The sequence below is a fragment of the Pholis gunnellus genome, assembly GCF_910591455.1.
Source record: "Pholis gunnellus genome assembly, chromosome: 18".
NCBI lineage: Eukaryota > Metazoa > Chordata > Actinopteri > Perciformes > Pholidae > Pholis > Pholis gunnellus.
Window position 1 is genome coordinate 13,413,408 of NC_136545.1, and position 15,652 is coordinate 13,429,059.

A 15,652-nucleotide genomic window follows, 5' to 3' on the forward strand; every position below is an offset into this window, starting at 1 on the left:
AAAGGACTTCCTTCTGAGAAAATAGTCTGTGTTATCTTGACTTATATGTTTTGGCAGTATTCAGTATGTTGGCTTGTTAGAAAGCACCATGACAAGTTTGTACACGTGTGTATGAGAAAATGACAGTTTCCTCGCTTTATAACATTGATCTCCTGAATCCGAAATGAAAGACTTTACATGCAGCACAACAAGAATCCATCTCCCTCGTTGCCATGTAAGCATTTACATATTATGTTAACAGGCTAAAAAAAAGAAAAAACTGCTCATGTCACTCGCAGGGAGCAGAGAGTTCATGAATATTAACAATAGTTGCACCCCAGACAGTGTAACCCTGCGTCACTTTGCTTGTCAGATAGCATTAGCTCCAAAATCGTCTCTGTGAAAATGGGTCTGACACTTCTGTCTGAAGGAAAGATGGCAAGGAAAGGTGAGATGAAAAGACGACGTAGAGGTTTGATTTTCTCGAATGGTTAGTTTTATTGCCAGAATGCATCCCTTTGGGAGTATTTTAGGCCGTGGCTGCTCTTTAAACGCATATGTTCTCTGCTACAGGCAGAGTGTAAGGCTTATCCAGGCCCCCCCAGCTGCTCTGCATCGTCTTTTGATTTAAAATACAGGTGCAGCCCAAACCGCATACAGTAGATGGGATGCACATAGCAGCAGTTGTACACAGTTTACCACGCTGTAAGAGCTGTTGTGGCTCAGATGGGTGAGTGACTCGTCCATTAACCTTGGGGGCAGTTTGATGCCTCCCACTTCCTGTCCACATGTCATGTCCTTCAGCGAGGCCCTCAACACCAAATTGCTCCAGATGAGCAATCAAGTGCCTTGCATTGCAGGACCGCTGCCATTGATGTGTCAGCATGTGTATGAATGGGTGAGTTAGAGGCTTTATTGATACCTTTTTCCTACTCAGGGTGAATATTGCGAGCAACGTGTTTGTATGGACGGTAAAGGTTGGTTGATCCACTCCAAGGTCCAGGCTGAAATATGTCAACAAACAGCAGATGACACAGCATTTTTTTTTTCAGATAAATCCTAATGATTTTGATTCGAGCACCATCATGAGGTTGAAATTACAACATATTAAGTTTTACAAATACCTGCAAAAACCAAGGACATTCCCATCAGCCTCAGCTGTGCTTTGTGGTAAATGCTAATTAGCAAATGTTAGCATGCTAGCATGTTAAAATGTGTAGTCATCTTATATTATGCACATTATCACCTTGAAATTGTAAATGTGATACGAATCCGTATGTTGAGCTCCCACTTTTGGGATTTTAAGTACAAACTGAGCACTGACCCTGAACTTGTGTATTCACTGGTTTGGAAGACGCCCTCTCCTTTGATAGCTGTCTATTCAGGTCATAAAGAGAGAGAGACAGAGAGAGAGAGAGAGAGAGAGAGAGAGAGAGATCCCACACTACTAAACACCAGACTGGCCTCGTCTGGCTCCTAGACAAGCTTCTTTCACTCCTCTCCCTAAGACATGCTTTCTTCTCTCCCCTTCTCCTCTCCCTCTAATCCGTCCTTCTGCCTATTTAGAGGTGAACAGCGCAGCATGAAAGCGAGAGAAAGTGTTTTTTGTGTGCTTGATGGGTAACCCTCGCCCTTTTGAAAAGGCAAACAGGGAAAAGCTGCCATTACTACTGGCATGAAGGGATCTTAAGACAACGGCCTTTTCTGCCACTTTATTAGCATTGTAGAGACTAGTGCAGCATCGCTCCTCTTTCACCCCTTTCTTTCTCCGTCACTTCTCTGTAGATGCTTCATTCCATGAGCCACGACATCCAAATGCTAAAAAGGAAAAGAGGCAAGCCGGGAATTAATGGGGTTGCTAGGGGTTAGACTGGCTACTGTTTTAGCCGTCAGTTAACAGGCCTTTTCTCTCACTTTTGCTGAGGTGTTTTGTTGTTATTTTTTTTGCAGATTACCACCTCTTTCCCAGGCTTACTGATATTGAAAACAAAAATAAAAGTAGTGTTTGGATTAGTGGACGATTAGGGGAGATTGTCAGAGGTCGCAGACCTGTGAGTTTCCGTTCTGTGTGGTTGGGGGTGAGGGGGAGCAGCTGAAAGGAAAAGCAGAGGAAATATGGAGGCTGAAAACATAACAAACAAGCGTAATGTCTGGACGGAGATGGGGGAGTGTGGGAGCGAAGGTGGAAAGATTCTGGTGAGGTGTGAAGTCTTAATTGAGGTATGTGTGCTTGTTTGTGAGTTAAGTACGGGCCCAAACAATGCCGCTGTCATTCTCTTTTGTTGGGAAAGGTGGTCATTAGAAATTGTTAGACCCAGAAGTCGTAAGCAATCAGAAACATTTCCGTTTACAGTGCAAATATGGTCTATAGTTCAAGTCCACTGTTTTTTACTTTACAGACCCCGACCTGCCTAACCACTCCCATAAAACTCCTGCCTTTTGTCCCGGTTTCGCTTGTGCCACCTACATTAGTCACTGTAGTGTATATTTGCAAAAGACTAAGAGAGCTCTAGCACCTCTCACAGTTTCATAGTGTGGACTCAGGAAGCAAACTGGCCTTATCGGGGGCAGACACACAAAGCTGTCCTGGCTGTGGGGTGGCGAGGTATGCGTAAGTGCATGAGCATGCGTGTGTATGTGTGAGGAGGGGGGGTGGGAGGCACTTCCTCCCATTCTTCTGCTGCTGAAGAGTTCCCATGAGCGCCCCTGCCAGGAGCTACAGTGCGGCCTGAGCAGGCCGAGCCAGAGCCAGTTTCGCCTACTTGACGCCGCCACACACTCTCCACACAGCTGATCTCTGGGGCTACCGCAACGGCTGCCGTTCAGAGCAAGAGGCTGGACGGTGTGTTAGGGGGTAGCCGAGAGAGAAGGAAGAGGAGAGAAGAGAGCGAAGAAAAGTTGAAGGACAGAAGAAGGAAAGAAGGATTGGACTGAAGTTTTAAAATTGCCCAGAGGAAGAAGGGAGAAGAAGTTGCGGATGAAATGACAGACTCATAAAAACTTGCCTCCAGGAATGTGCGTTGATGACTGGAGTCATTACTAAGGAACCTTGAATGGATGACAGTGCAGCTGGAGGTCGGTCGCAGAGTGACGGCAATTTTGCAGAAAGGACTGTTACCAAGAAAATTGAATCTCGGCTCGTTTGCGGGAGGGGGCCAGTTCGGCTGACAAAAGTCTCCAAGGACAACGCTTCGTTAAACTTGACAGATTCCTGTCTGGGACACGATATTATTATCTAGACTCACAACTCAACTGGACTGTCACCTGGAAAACCCCTACATTCTGAACACCGCGAGACCTGAAGCCACTCCGGCCACTCTTTGGGCAGCCTGTCACTGTTGAGATGATTCACAACACACTTAAGTCCACCCAGCCGTCGGAGCGCAGCCCCAGGAGCACACACTCAGCCGCACAGAGGAAGCTGTGGAGGTACTCGGGCTACAGAAGGGCCGGCCAGGTGGAAAGTCACCGTCACAGTGTGTGTGTGCTGGCTGCGGACCTGAACACCGGAGAAGGGGTACGAGAAGGAGGCGTGATGCACACCATCCACGGGCTGTGCCACCTCTGCATCGGGTGTAGGCTGCCTCAGGTGTGTGTGTGTGTGTGTGTTACAGAGAGTGAGGCGGGGAATGACGCAAAAGTTCAACAGTGGCAATCTCTAATCTGCGCTTTTAAAAATGTATTTGCAAAAGATTAATTAAATTCCATAATTAATAAAGCCGCAACTCTGTAGTCAGCTGTTAAACTGCAAAAAAAATAATGAGGTAATATCTTTTTCACATGATCAAATCCTGATATTTTGCAATTACTGTAATAATAATAATTTTAAAAAAACCAACACGTTTAATTGCATGTGCAAAACACCCGGAAACGAATAATTGTCTGTAAAGGATGTGTGTTTCTTGAGAGGGGAGAACGAGGTTCGTCTCCACTGCATTATTCATTGTTCACAAAGTGAGAGAAGAATAGCAGGAGTGGATGAGAGGAGAAACATATTTGCTATGATATGAACTGATGCCACTCTCCTTACGTAAGCCACTTTGTGCACATCTGAATTTCTCCTTAGAACAATCAGGAAATCAAATTTGATTAAAAATTCTCCAATTTTAATACATGTGTATGTTTTGAAGATACTACAACAATGGACTCGAATGACAAAAAATGCAGCGCGTGACACCTGAGTCATATTTGTGTGGGCGATGTACTGACCTAGTGTTTCAACATAATCACCCAGATAACATCGCCTGGCCAAATTTGTCCGTCATGTGTGTGGGTGGGTGGTAGATTTCATTTTGTTTATTCAGACGTCTCTGCAGTTAATTAAATGTTACCTCTGCTGCACTGTGGGAAAGCAGACACAGCATGCCATCTCATTATCAGGTCATAGGAAGCTGGCAGGATTTCTGCTCCCAGCTTCATACAGTCATGTCTGAAAGGATGCTGGAGCACCAAAGTAAAAATCTGTCTCACATGCATGAACACATACTGTTCAATCGTGGGCGACAGCGTTTGTCTCCTGTGGGTATACATCTAAATTCATTACAAGCAACTTAAAATCTTACGTTTTAGTCTACTCAGTCCTCCCACAGCCCATTTGATTGAATTATTAATTCATCAATAAACCCTTTTCATACAACCTTAAATAATTAATGCGCGCGGGGAACTTTTCCCATTAATTTATCATCATTCATTTTCAGTAATACCTCTTGTGATTGATGCTCTGAAAAAGAACATTCATGCTGATTTCTTGCATTATTCCAAGGCTAGTCTCTCTTTTCTCTTCTAGTTTGAAAATAATCCCCCTGCTTTCATTCAGAAGTGGAAAAGAGGCATGAGACTGCGTCTCCCAGGCGGACCGTAGGTGTCCAAGCGGTTGGACTCAACTATGCTTACAAATTTAATTAACGCTGTAAAGGCTCCGGAGTTCGGATGAATTGGTCCAAATTAGACATCTGAGAGTTCCCTTAAAAGGACACAATGTCTGAAACCGCTTTTGATAAAGACACACAGACGTAGATGGATAAACCGATAAAGGCGTGAATAATCCATGTCTCTCTCGCTTCTGTTAATTCTGAGTCAGTCTTTGCTTTTGAGTGTTTTCTCCCACATATTAGATTTCAAGCTCCTCTTCTATGACTGTTTGTTGTTCGTCTTCCGTAATTCCAGTGAAATGATTTTTTTCCATTCCATCTGGTCTTTTATTTGTCTTTGTCTCAAGTCCCGCTGCCCTCTTTTACCAATGTGTAAATATCTTTTATCTGTTTTATCCCTATTCATCATCTTTTCATCCGTCTTCACCTACACTCAGCTTCTGTATATTTCATTCTTTCCTTTCCATATTTCTGTCACACAGCTTGGCTCAAGGGGGATTAGGTTATTTCTGTCTGTTTTATATAAAAACAAATACACACGGCGCAGGGCATCAATCTTTGCATATATAACACGGTTGATCACGTTTCAGACACGTCAAGGAGGGTACATGCGATCGAAAACAGATGACAGATGTAGTTGCTTTGATACAACCGGTAACAAAGTCAACTGTGTCCTTTGGAGATGGGCTGAAACAGAGAGAGATTCGAGGAACTGAAGGGTAGGGAAATATGGTAGAGCAAGTGTGGCCCCAAACGGTGTGACACAGGGCGCATTAAATCATTGGACTCTAAGAAACCGCAATCGTACCCGACATTTTAGGGTCATCACAAGCTTCAGGCCCCTGAATAATCACCATATCTCTGCAAGTCGCTAAGCATCTTGCTTACGGGTAGACTGTAATTTAGCAGCGTGTATTTGTTCCTTTGCCTGAGAAATGAAGAGACAATTGTCGTTGGGGGTTGGTGTATGTGTGTGTGTTTAGGTGTGTAGGTGTGTGTGTGTGTGTGTGTGTGTGTGTTTTGAGCCCGTGGTTGTCAGCAGATGAGGTGGAAAGTGAGATGTTTTGGACGGAACTTTATTGACTTTGGCTCAGGCTTTCGGTCAAAGGTACTGCACTGAATGTTTGTCGATGCAGGGTCAAAGAGAAAGAGAGACAATGGGAGCATCAGTATTGTCTCTGTCTGTGCGTGTGGACCTGGTGAATTTGGGCTTATCTATATATATATATATATATATAACATTTGGACAGAGATAATGTTTTTACAAAGGCTTTACAATCCTTACTCTCCTATGTAAAGCAGTTTACTTATATAAAGAAATAATGTGACGATGGAATATAAACAACCTCATGACTCACTTAGTAAAATAAATTCCTAATCTTGGTGGGAGTAAAAATAATGTTAATAATAAACAGTCTAGATCTACTATTTTCAGTTAGTATCAATTTCACTAAGAGAAGCAGATGCAGAACTAATCTTTGCACACACACATAATAATATGATTGTGTCCATGACAAAAAGATGTTCTCAATGCTTGTGAGATGTGTGTTTTTTGACTTTGTGTTTGTTTTCACAGCATAATTTGTGGGGTTTTTTGTGCACCAACTGTACACTATTATAGACTATAGGTATAAATAAATAGGCGATGTGCCTTCGGTAGATTCAGTATTACCCAACTGCTGGACAAAGAACGTCTTTCCTCCATCTCTTGGAGTTGTTTTTCCCACTAAAGCAGCTAATTGGGTTCACCGGGAAACTGCTGTCAAGACAGTTTTAATAGGAAGTAGAAGCAATCTACGTAATCGTCCTGTAGGAAGGAAGTTGAGTATTTTGCCAGCATGCTACTTTTGGTTCCTCAGGTAGTGGGGGAGAGACACAGAGGTCCTAGCTTCATATCACAAAATGAATGTGTGTGTGTGTGTGTGTTCTGCAGGTGACCATCCTTCGAGGAAAGGATGGATATGGCTTCACCATCTGCTCGGATTCCCCTGTGAGGGTGCAGGGTGTTGATCCAGGTACGTTTTTGCATGCATGTGTCTGTGTGAATGAAACTCAACTTTGAGAGGTTGTTGTTTAAAAGTCGAGGTCCTTCCTGTTCTGCTGTGTCTTTGGGCCGAAACTGCTTAAAGGCGGGACAATCTTTCTTTCTTTCTTACTCGGCTTTTCTCATTGCAACTTGGAAGCGCTCAAAGTTACTTTACCAAAGTGGATTGAATTCTGTGATGTTTTTTATTTTCACTCTCAGGACTGCCAACAGTAGATCTATAGTTTAAATAATAGTTCTGATATGAACTTTGTTTAAGACTGCACACTGTTATACGATCTATGGTGTCAAAGCCGGTGGCTGGACTGTTTTTTAAATCAGAAATTATTGATCCCCCCCCCCTGTATTCTCAATTAAAGGCACTAGACTATGTAAGCAATATGGTAATGGCTTATATTACTGTAAAGGTTGCTTTCGCTTCACATCGATTGACCTGAATTTGGCATCTCATGAACGTTTCACGTCACCTTTGGCCTATTCATCTCTATATTTCACTGGCCGCAGCTTTAAGAGTCACCATTAGCATCGGCTCAGTCAGCAGGACTTAATAGGGAGCCTGTCTGTCAAATGGAGTCAAGCCCCTGCGTAAGCAGGCGTCCACGATGTTGAATCTATTTGCAGCAGTTACTGTTCCTGCTAGAGATGAAAGGGAATGCCAACTAAAATTCGCCTCAGAAAACAACAGAGCATCTTAATACCGGATAACTAATTTATTGTCTGTACAGTATAGCTTGCCATTCTGTCGCTACAACACTGAGGGAGGAAGCTTAATACACAAAGGAGCTATAGCCCTGGATGGTACGAATGGCATTTGAAAGTGTGTACTGATCTGAACTTTTTCTGTCTCTTCACTCTGGCAGGGGGTCCAGCGGATCAGGCAGGTCTGCAGCAGCTGGACACTCTCCTGCAGCTAAATGGTCAGCCAGTGGAGCAGTGGAAATGTGTGGACTTAGCCCATGCTATCAGGTAATGAGTCCAACATGCCAGAATATTATAGGCTGATGTACTCCAACATATTGGAGAATTGTTTTCACAGGCTTATTCAGGACTCGGTACCACTGATTTAGATTGATTATCTGATGGAATGATTCATTTTCTGAGTTCAATTTGGTATCATGAGTGACCTCACAGATCAATCTGAACTATTCTGATATGAATGACTGCCTGAACAAGACCCGCAGTGTAAATAGATTGTTCATTGAGATTGTAACTGAATTCTTAATGGTTGCAGGCAATCAGTGAGTAACTGTAAATTCGGACGTTTTTATCAGGAGTCAGCAAAATAATCTTAGTTATATTGTAATATTGTTAGTGTTTGATATCCTTTTCTTTCCTTTTTGAGCTTTCCCATATATATTTTTATGACTTTTATCACTTAATTTTGAGTAACAGAATAGATTTACATAGATTTTGCTCAGTTCTTTTGATTTTATTACATTGTTATATCATAAACTTGCAAATACAATAATTCAAATATCTGGATTATATTCTACGTTTTTAATTTTACTTTACAGAAGTTATTTACAGCTGATTGACAGATTTTAACTTTCACAAAATATATATACTTGGACTTTCTTTGTCATTGTAGAAACAGTGCAAATGAAATCATACTGGTGGTGTGGCGCACAGGCCCTTCAGCTAAACCTAATTTCGAGGGCCTCATCCATCGGCCCTCCTACAAGCCGTCCGCCTCAAACTATGATGCCCCCTCGCCCCCCACCCGCCGGCGTGCGCCAGATGTCGGAACCAGCAAAAACCCCCCGGCTGTGCCGCCTCTCCCAGCCCACCACCGTGCCACCGCCACCCGCAGGCTGCTGGTCAACGGCTCCGACGCTGGAAATAGCAGTGGCGTAGGCTCAGGGACCCTGGGGTGGGGGGCCCAGGGAGGGTCGGCCGAGGAGCTGGACGGGAACCCGCGACACCTCCACCACCCTCACACTGCCACACTGAAGGGTACCAGGGTGAAGGCATCCAACGGGGACAACTACATCATCCTGGCCCCCATCAACCCCGGAAGCCAGGTACCGCAGACTGGTGGTGGACTGCATCTTCATCATCTTCTCCGTCCTCCCCATCCTCACCACGGTCATATGGTGGCTCATCCTAGATATGTCTCCTTACCTTTCATCCCTGGTGCCGATAGATAGAAGGACTGTATATACAGTATGTGTGGGCCATTTCGGTTACTGCCGTCTCACTGATTTGTGCTTTGACACATGTTCCGAACACACTGCATGCATTTCATACAGGTCAGTGTAATGTAGATGTGGGGTAATAGACTGAGAAGCAAGAGCAGACAATAACATACAATATTATATGTAGCTGTTAATATATTGTATGCCTGTATTATGTGAAGCTTTGGCAATATCTTTTTCATTTCATTCTACCAACAAAGTAGGTATTAGGTTCATATTAGGAAAACAATGCATTTGTATCTGACATAATTTATCCTCCAGATATCATAAAGAATATAAATCATCTATGTGCCCTGACTTATACACCGGTATTTCATGAACAAATAGCAAATGGCATTTAAGAAAGAGAAAGTTCAACAAAACAAGCACGCGATGAAAATTCACTATTGCAATTGTGGTCCGTTTCACAATGTGCAGTTTCAGTATAACATGCACGTACATGCAAAGTACGACATGTATATGGCATTTTATACTGCATGTACTCATTTTTTTTCCATCCAGTGAAGTCATGTAAATGAGGTAAAAGCTTTTGATCATAAAAAAACAAATAAAGCAAACTCATTAAATCAAAAAGACTGAACTGAATTCCTCAGCTAACAAAACTAGTAACAATATGATACTAACCCATTAACCATAACAAACATGAGACACTCTCCCTGCAGCAGTGCAATGCAGATTCAGCCCACTGTGTCTAAATAGTTTCTAACCAACTCAATCCTTTTATGTAGAATTGATAGTAAAGTTGAATTGTTAATGTTAAATTGTCTTTCTCTGTGTCGGATCGCGAGTAAGTCTGTCTATAGCTTGGAGCTGTGTGTGTTGTGTATGTGTGTACGTGTGCCTCATGTAGTGTCCCATCTTCATCTGTGAACGCTTCTCTGGTTTAGGTTCAGTTATTGCAGTGCATGGCGAAAGACAGTGTAAGCAGTCCCAACGATACGATGAGACGTAGATTCAGAGAAATCAAAGAAAAAACAAAAGTGAAAGAGTTTTAAGAGTCGCCTGGTAAGCCTCTGGAAAAAAGATTAGAGGTACATGCCAACATGTTGAACCAGCCAATACTAACATCACCAAACAAAAGAAGATGCATGGATTTGATGAGATTCTGTGGTGGCCATCACGGGCTAATGGGTCATGTTGGTAACATATCACACCGACACAAAAGTGTAGTTCACAAAAATAACAGCTTGGAAAGCTCACACCACAGAAATATTGATCATGTGAAGCAGAAAAGCAAGCTGTTGGTGTTTTAAACAGTTTGTGACCTAACTGACCTACTGTGTTAAACTGTCCAACATGTGGTGTGGTGGCAGCTTTCTATCTTTCTATCCCATGCAGGTGATTGTAATTAGTTATGACACGTAGAAACCATCACTGCTTCGCTGAGTCCGGTGCAATTCAAAGGGCTCAGCTGAGTCATAGACACTAAACTCAGTCTCATGTCTCAAAAAAACTTTATTACAATATATATATACAGATATACAGTGTGTCTTGTGGCAGCCCTTCCCGTCCGGATATCCAGATATCACATCATAGAAAGTTACGATCAGAATTGTATTAGAACTATCAATATACTTAGTATCAATTTAGCAATAAAACAATGACACTGTGTCATATGTCATTGTTGGCTTTATTCCGTTCTAGACGTAGTTTAGATGTCAGTTTTCAATGTGCTGAAAGCCCGTTTAATATGAATGTCATTATTCTGCTTTCAGATCTTGAGGCCTGTTTACCAAGACAACCAGGGAACTTTAGGTAAGACTTGTACATGTTAGTTAAAGGCCACCGTGAACTCTGTTTTGTATTTTGGCGGCCATCTTTTGTTTAAGTCCGCTTTGGTGACTCTTATTTTGGAGGTTGCCCAATGGTAAGCTAATGTTTTACATCAGGTTATTGTTATTTAAATGAATATGATTACATTTACTTAACATTTGACAGCCTGGAATAGTCTCACATTAAACAGACCTTAGAAATACAACACATTCTAAACACTTGATGCTCATAGTTTAAATCCTGTTATCCTTAATACATTTACTACAAACGTTTTACTGCTTTGTTAGAGCACTCAATTATCAGCAGGGTTTTTTCAGCTTAAAATATCAAATATGTATCCTCTGTCTTGTCCAACTCTATGGAGCACTATAAGGCAAACACAAACTGAGCAAAGGATCCTACTTTAGTGACTGAAAACATATTTTAGCAACACTTGTAACTGTAAGCAGCTGGAGCTGCTCCGAGGTGAGGGCTTTTTCACAATGAGCTAGCAGAGTACCAGCTGCAGCCGCTCTTAAACTTTTAAACTAAATTTAAAATGTTCCGGCTCCTTTTTCAAACTGCCATACAGATATTAGAGTGGTATCTATCTTCTCATCTAACTTTCTGTGAGAAAGCGAAAGAGCGCCCCAAAAATGTCAAACAATTTAATATCTCTGTGAGCTTAATTCAAATGATGAATTCTGAAACTTCACGAGTAGCTCCAGAAAGTACATGTAACCTGTGTCTTTACACTCACCTGCTTCGCGATCTTCTTTTTTTCCACAGCTCCCAGGTTATATCCCACACGGCAGGCCTCCGGATCGCAGCCCCAGGGTGGTGGTGGTGGTGGTGGTGCTTTTTCTGGAGGTATGAGTGGTGGTGGTGGTGGTGGAGGAGGAGGTGGGGGTCTCTCCAGCCGCACTGGCTTCCTACGCCGGTCTAACAACTCCAAGACTACAAAGACGGCGTCCACCTCCACTAATGCCGGTGTACCCGACTACCAACAGCAGAATGCCAACTTTGCCAATTACCAGAACTGTACCATTGTCCGCTCACACACTCCACATGGCAACTACGGATATGTCAAAGTGGCGCCCAAGATCCTTATCTTCCCCATCTTCGTTCAGGTAAGCCAGTTTTGGACAGAGCCAGGCTAGCTGTTTCCCAGGTTAAGTGTTGAGCAGTGGTATGCATCTAAGACCACTACCGTAGGTCACCGCAATGCTCTACAAAAACAGCCTTCAGTGGTCAAACAGGGGAATCCATATATGGTGCAAAAGATGGAATCATCTTACAAATGATGGTTTTCCCCAGCACATTTGGGTGAAAAGGAAATAGACCTTTGAGGTTTGCAGTCAAATACAGTGACCTTTCTGTTTGAGCATTTTTGGAGTTCCTGTCTTTAGGCTGCAGCACTTCTCCGTCTGTCTGTGGTTATTTTCTAAACTTATCTTTTAGATACAGCACGTGGATCAAATGAAAGGGCTTGTTTTGGTTTGTGTGTATTTTCTGTAATGATGGTGATGATTATCATTCTTCATGGTACGATGATTGGAAGTACTGTTTGTATTTTTCTAAAGGTGGAAAGCAGAAGCGAGTTACACGAGTCATTGCAAAATAAAATGCCCGTTGTTTCTGCATATGTACATGCGATATACAGTTCTATTTTGGGGTCTTTAAGCTTTAATCTTTGCAGGGACTTTGGTATCACTTCCTGTTAATTCATATAGAAGCGTGCAACCCCGACCCTACTTCACACAGCATGCAATTGTTACACACACACACACACACATTGAATTGGCCCACCCTGGACTTGAGAGGAAGTTCCCTCCTCCTACGTTGCCGCACTAGTTCATTTGAAGTGCGAGAGTCTTGTCATACTCGGATCAGACGTATCGCCTCACAGTCACTGCTCGCTTTCTGTCTTCACAGAATCAGTTTCAGTTGTGTTTGTCACAGTAAAAAGAAGGTTTATTGTTGAGCAGATCGTTTGAATTTGGGAGCCAAAATGGATTCGGTACTGCAACCTTGCGTTTTATTTGACTGATTTATAACAATCACTATATTATAGTCTTGATTTTCATAAATGCCTAAAGTATATTCATAATTTTGACAATGACGCTTAAGGTAATAATACAAGTAATATGTGCTGGTGGTAATTGATACGTTTTTGCTTAAAGATAACAACAATTGATGAAAATGATGTCCAAAGACTTTGTTTCCTAATCTGCAATTTTCTGTTGTGTGTTCAGCCTCTTGACCTGTGCAGCCGATCTCTCATCCTATCCGAGGAGATGATACTACATGAGAGCAAGCACCAGTCTCTCAAGGTAAGTCACATCAGTGCATTAATGTGTGTGTGTTTATCTTTGTCTATGCGTGTGATGTGAGAACCTGCATGGATAGTAATTGTACTACATACTATACATTTCTCTCTGTTTGCTTGGTGTTTGCTTTGCGTAGAAAGCCCCCGCCCTGTGGCTCTTACTTCAGCTTACTATTCTGCACAGGAATTTCAGTTTTTGACCAAAGAACATCCAACGCTTTATGCAGGATATGATCGAAAACTAATTTGAGGGGAAACCCAAAAGCTACAAAATGGTACGAGGCAGAATTGGATTTTTGTTGATCTGAGGAAAAACAAAATGCCATTTTCTATAGAGTTCTATAATTTGATTGATATAGAAAGATTGAGGCCCTCTTTTCCTCCTCTCCAGTCTCTTAAGATTGCAGCAGACAAACAGCCCAGTGGCAAACATTTTGTTGCTTTGTCACAACCAGTTATGTAGTTTGTTTATAGGGCCAAACTCAAAGCGATGGCCTATTGCCCCAATGTGCATCTCAAGTCAAAACGCGTGTGTGTTTTACAGTTATATGTGTATATGGAAAGGGAAAACAAGTAGCGAGCAGCATCCTGAGAGGAGCAATGAGAGAGGAGATGTTACAAGACTTTATAACTCCTCTGAACTGTCAGAACCATATGAGTTGAGGAAAATAAATAATTGATTAAAGAGAGTGCCAAAGATCTGACTGAGGGAGAAATAATGTTTTATGTATGAAAAGAAACTCTCTCAGTATATATTAAAGATCCTTTCACGATATATTAAACTCACCGTGCAATGATATGTTGCACTATAAAGGTATCTACAAGGAAGTAATCAAGAGGAATGAAGAAATAGAAATTTAAAAGAAAGATGTTTATTCTGTAACAAGTACTTTAAGGCTATAGGTGTCAATAGAAAAGTAGGTTTAGTGGGCTTTTAGGGTTGAACACGCAAATTGATTCTTCAAAGAAACTGTTCAGGACTGTAGATGAGAACCAGGTCCATTAATGTATTCGTACCTAATTAATGACATAATAAATCTGTCTGTTAGCCACGGTCACTTAGAAATGCTGACTGCAACTCAAGTTAAAACATTACACACTGTCAGTTACCCTGATCTGTATTTGCAATACCTTGATAAACATAAAGGTACATTTTACCGAAAAGAAAAACTTGTGACACAGGTCAAGTTTTTACGTTTTGGCAGAGGAATTAATCACAACCAAATAATAGACATCACCAGATGCAACTTTGCAACAGCCGACAGGTGGATACGTTTCTTAAATTTAAGGTTTGGGAGTCTCCTGTCTGACATATTATTATGATGCTTTTCAGAAGAGACGTGTCTTTGCACAATTTAGAAGTAGAAAAATCGGAGGAAAGAGGAATATTTTATCGAATTGAGCTCTTGCAGCATTTCTTCAATTTGCCCTGTGAGGTGATCTTTGCTGTGCGGTGCAGTTCAGTGGCTGCTGGCATTAAAGGTAATCTGGCCTCTCTCTGTGGGGACAGTCATTAAACAAATATTAAACAGCCAGTGTTTGTCAGGAGGGAGTTTCTCTCCACTACTTCATACTGGCTGTTTTTAATGATCAGTCAGTGTTGTTCCAGCTTTTACTCTTTACTCACCAGAGTGTTTTATTTTTAAGTCTGCCCGGGTAGCAAACACACAAGCTCTATTGTTCACTCAAACATTATAATATCTGAACAGAAACAATGAGCATAGCGATGCACTAATTTGATTTAATCCAAAGTGACATTTGGACAAAATGGGTATTTAGTGGATAATTATGAGGAATTTTTCACTTTGTCATTCGGTCACAAAAGTTTTAAGTGGATTCATTTGCATGAATTCTTAATAAGTAAAAAAAACATGTCCTGGTAGATAGCTATTGATATTAACATAGGTATCTAGTTATGGAGTAATTATGCAAGTAATTAAATCCGTTTTTAAAGTTTATTACTTCTTTTAATCCTTCTACTTATATTTTCTACAGAGTCATACGGTATAGCACACATTTGTGGTTTATTAGCCTGCTATCAAATTTATGTTTAATGCTAACAATATTTTATACAAATATATATATTTGTATACAACCAATATAATATTAAAATACAGAGAAAGCCATTGCTGTCTTGCCAGTTGCGATTTAACAGTGGATAAGGATAAAGCAGGATATTGGGGATACGTGCTGTATAGTAATTATGTTGTGTTTATTAATCTCCATCAGCCAAATTGCTTTACTTAACATGTATATTTTAAGATGGACATATAATGGTTCTTAAACTTAAAGAGAAAGACAGAGTGGGATTTATAACACCAGTTGTTTGTGCACCCGTTTGTTTACATTTGAACCTATGTATTAATGTGTGTGTGCGTGTAAAGTACGTGTGTGCTTCTCGGTCTGACAACTCTTTGCTGCTTGCCTCTCATTAGCTCTGGCCTCGTTCTTTACTCTTACTTGCATCCTCTTCCACTCACTC

The 15,652-nt window shown here is 41.6% G+C and overlaps 1 protein-coding gene across 2 annotated transcripts in view; it reads left to right on the forward strand.

Annotated features, from left to right (window-relative positions):
• rgs3a (regulator of G protein signaling 3a) overlaps nt 1-15,652 on the forward strand; it is a gene marked incomplete at its 5' end in the record, with an annotated part of 120,015 nt that overhangs the window by 31,172 nt on the left and 73,191 nt on the right. Inside the window, 7 exons of one of the 2 annotated variants that reach the window (XM_079179191.1) lie at nt 3,323-3,568; nt 6,784-6,865; nt 7,755-7,860; nt 8,483-8,915; nt 10,805-10,844; nt 11,631-11,971; nt 13,097-13,174. In XM_079179191.1, the coding sequence (XP_079035317.1) occupies nt 3,323-3,568; nt 6,784-6,865; nt 7,755-7,860; nt 8,483-8,915; nt 10,805-10,844; nt 11,631-11,971; nt 13,097-13,174 (1,326 nt within the window). Of the gene's footprint in view, nt 1-3,322; nt 3,569-6,783; nt 6,866-7,754; nt 7,861-8,482; nt 8,916-10,804; nt 10,845-11,630; nt 11,972-13,096; nt 13,175-15,652 lie in introns of those variants that run through there. The other variant, XM_079179190.1, reaches the window with a different exon arrangement.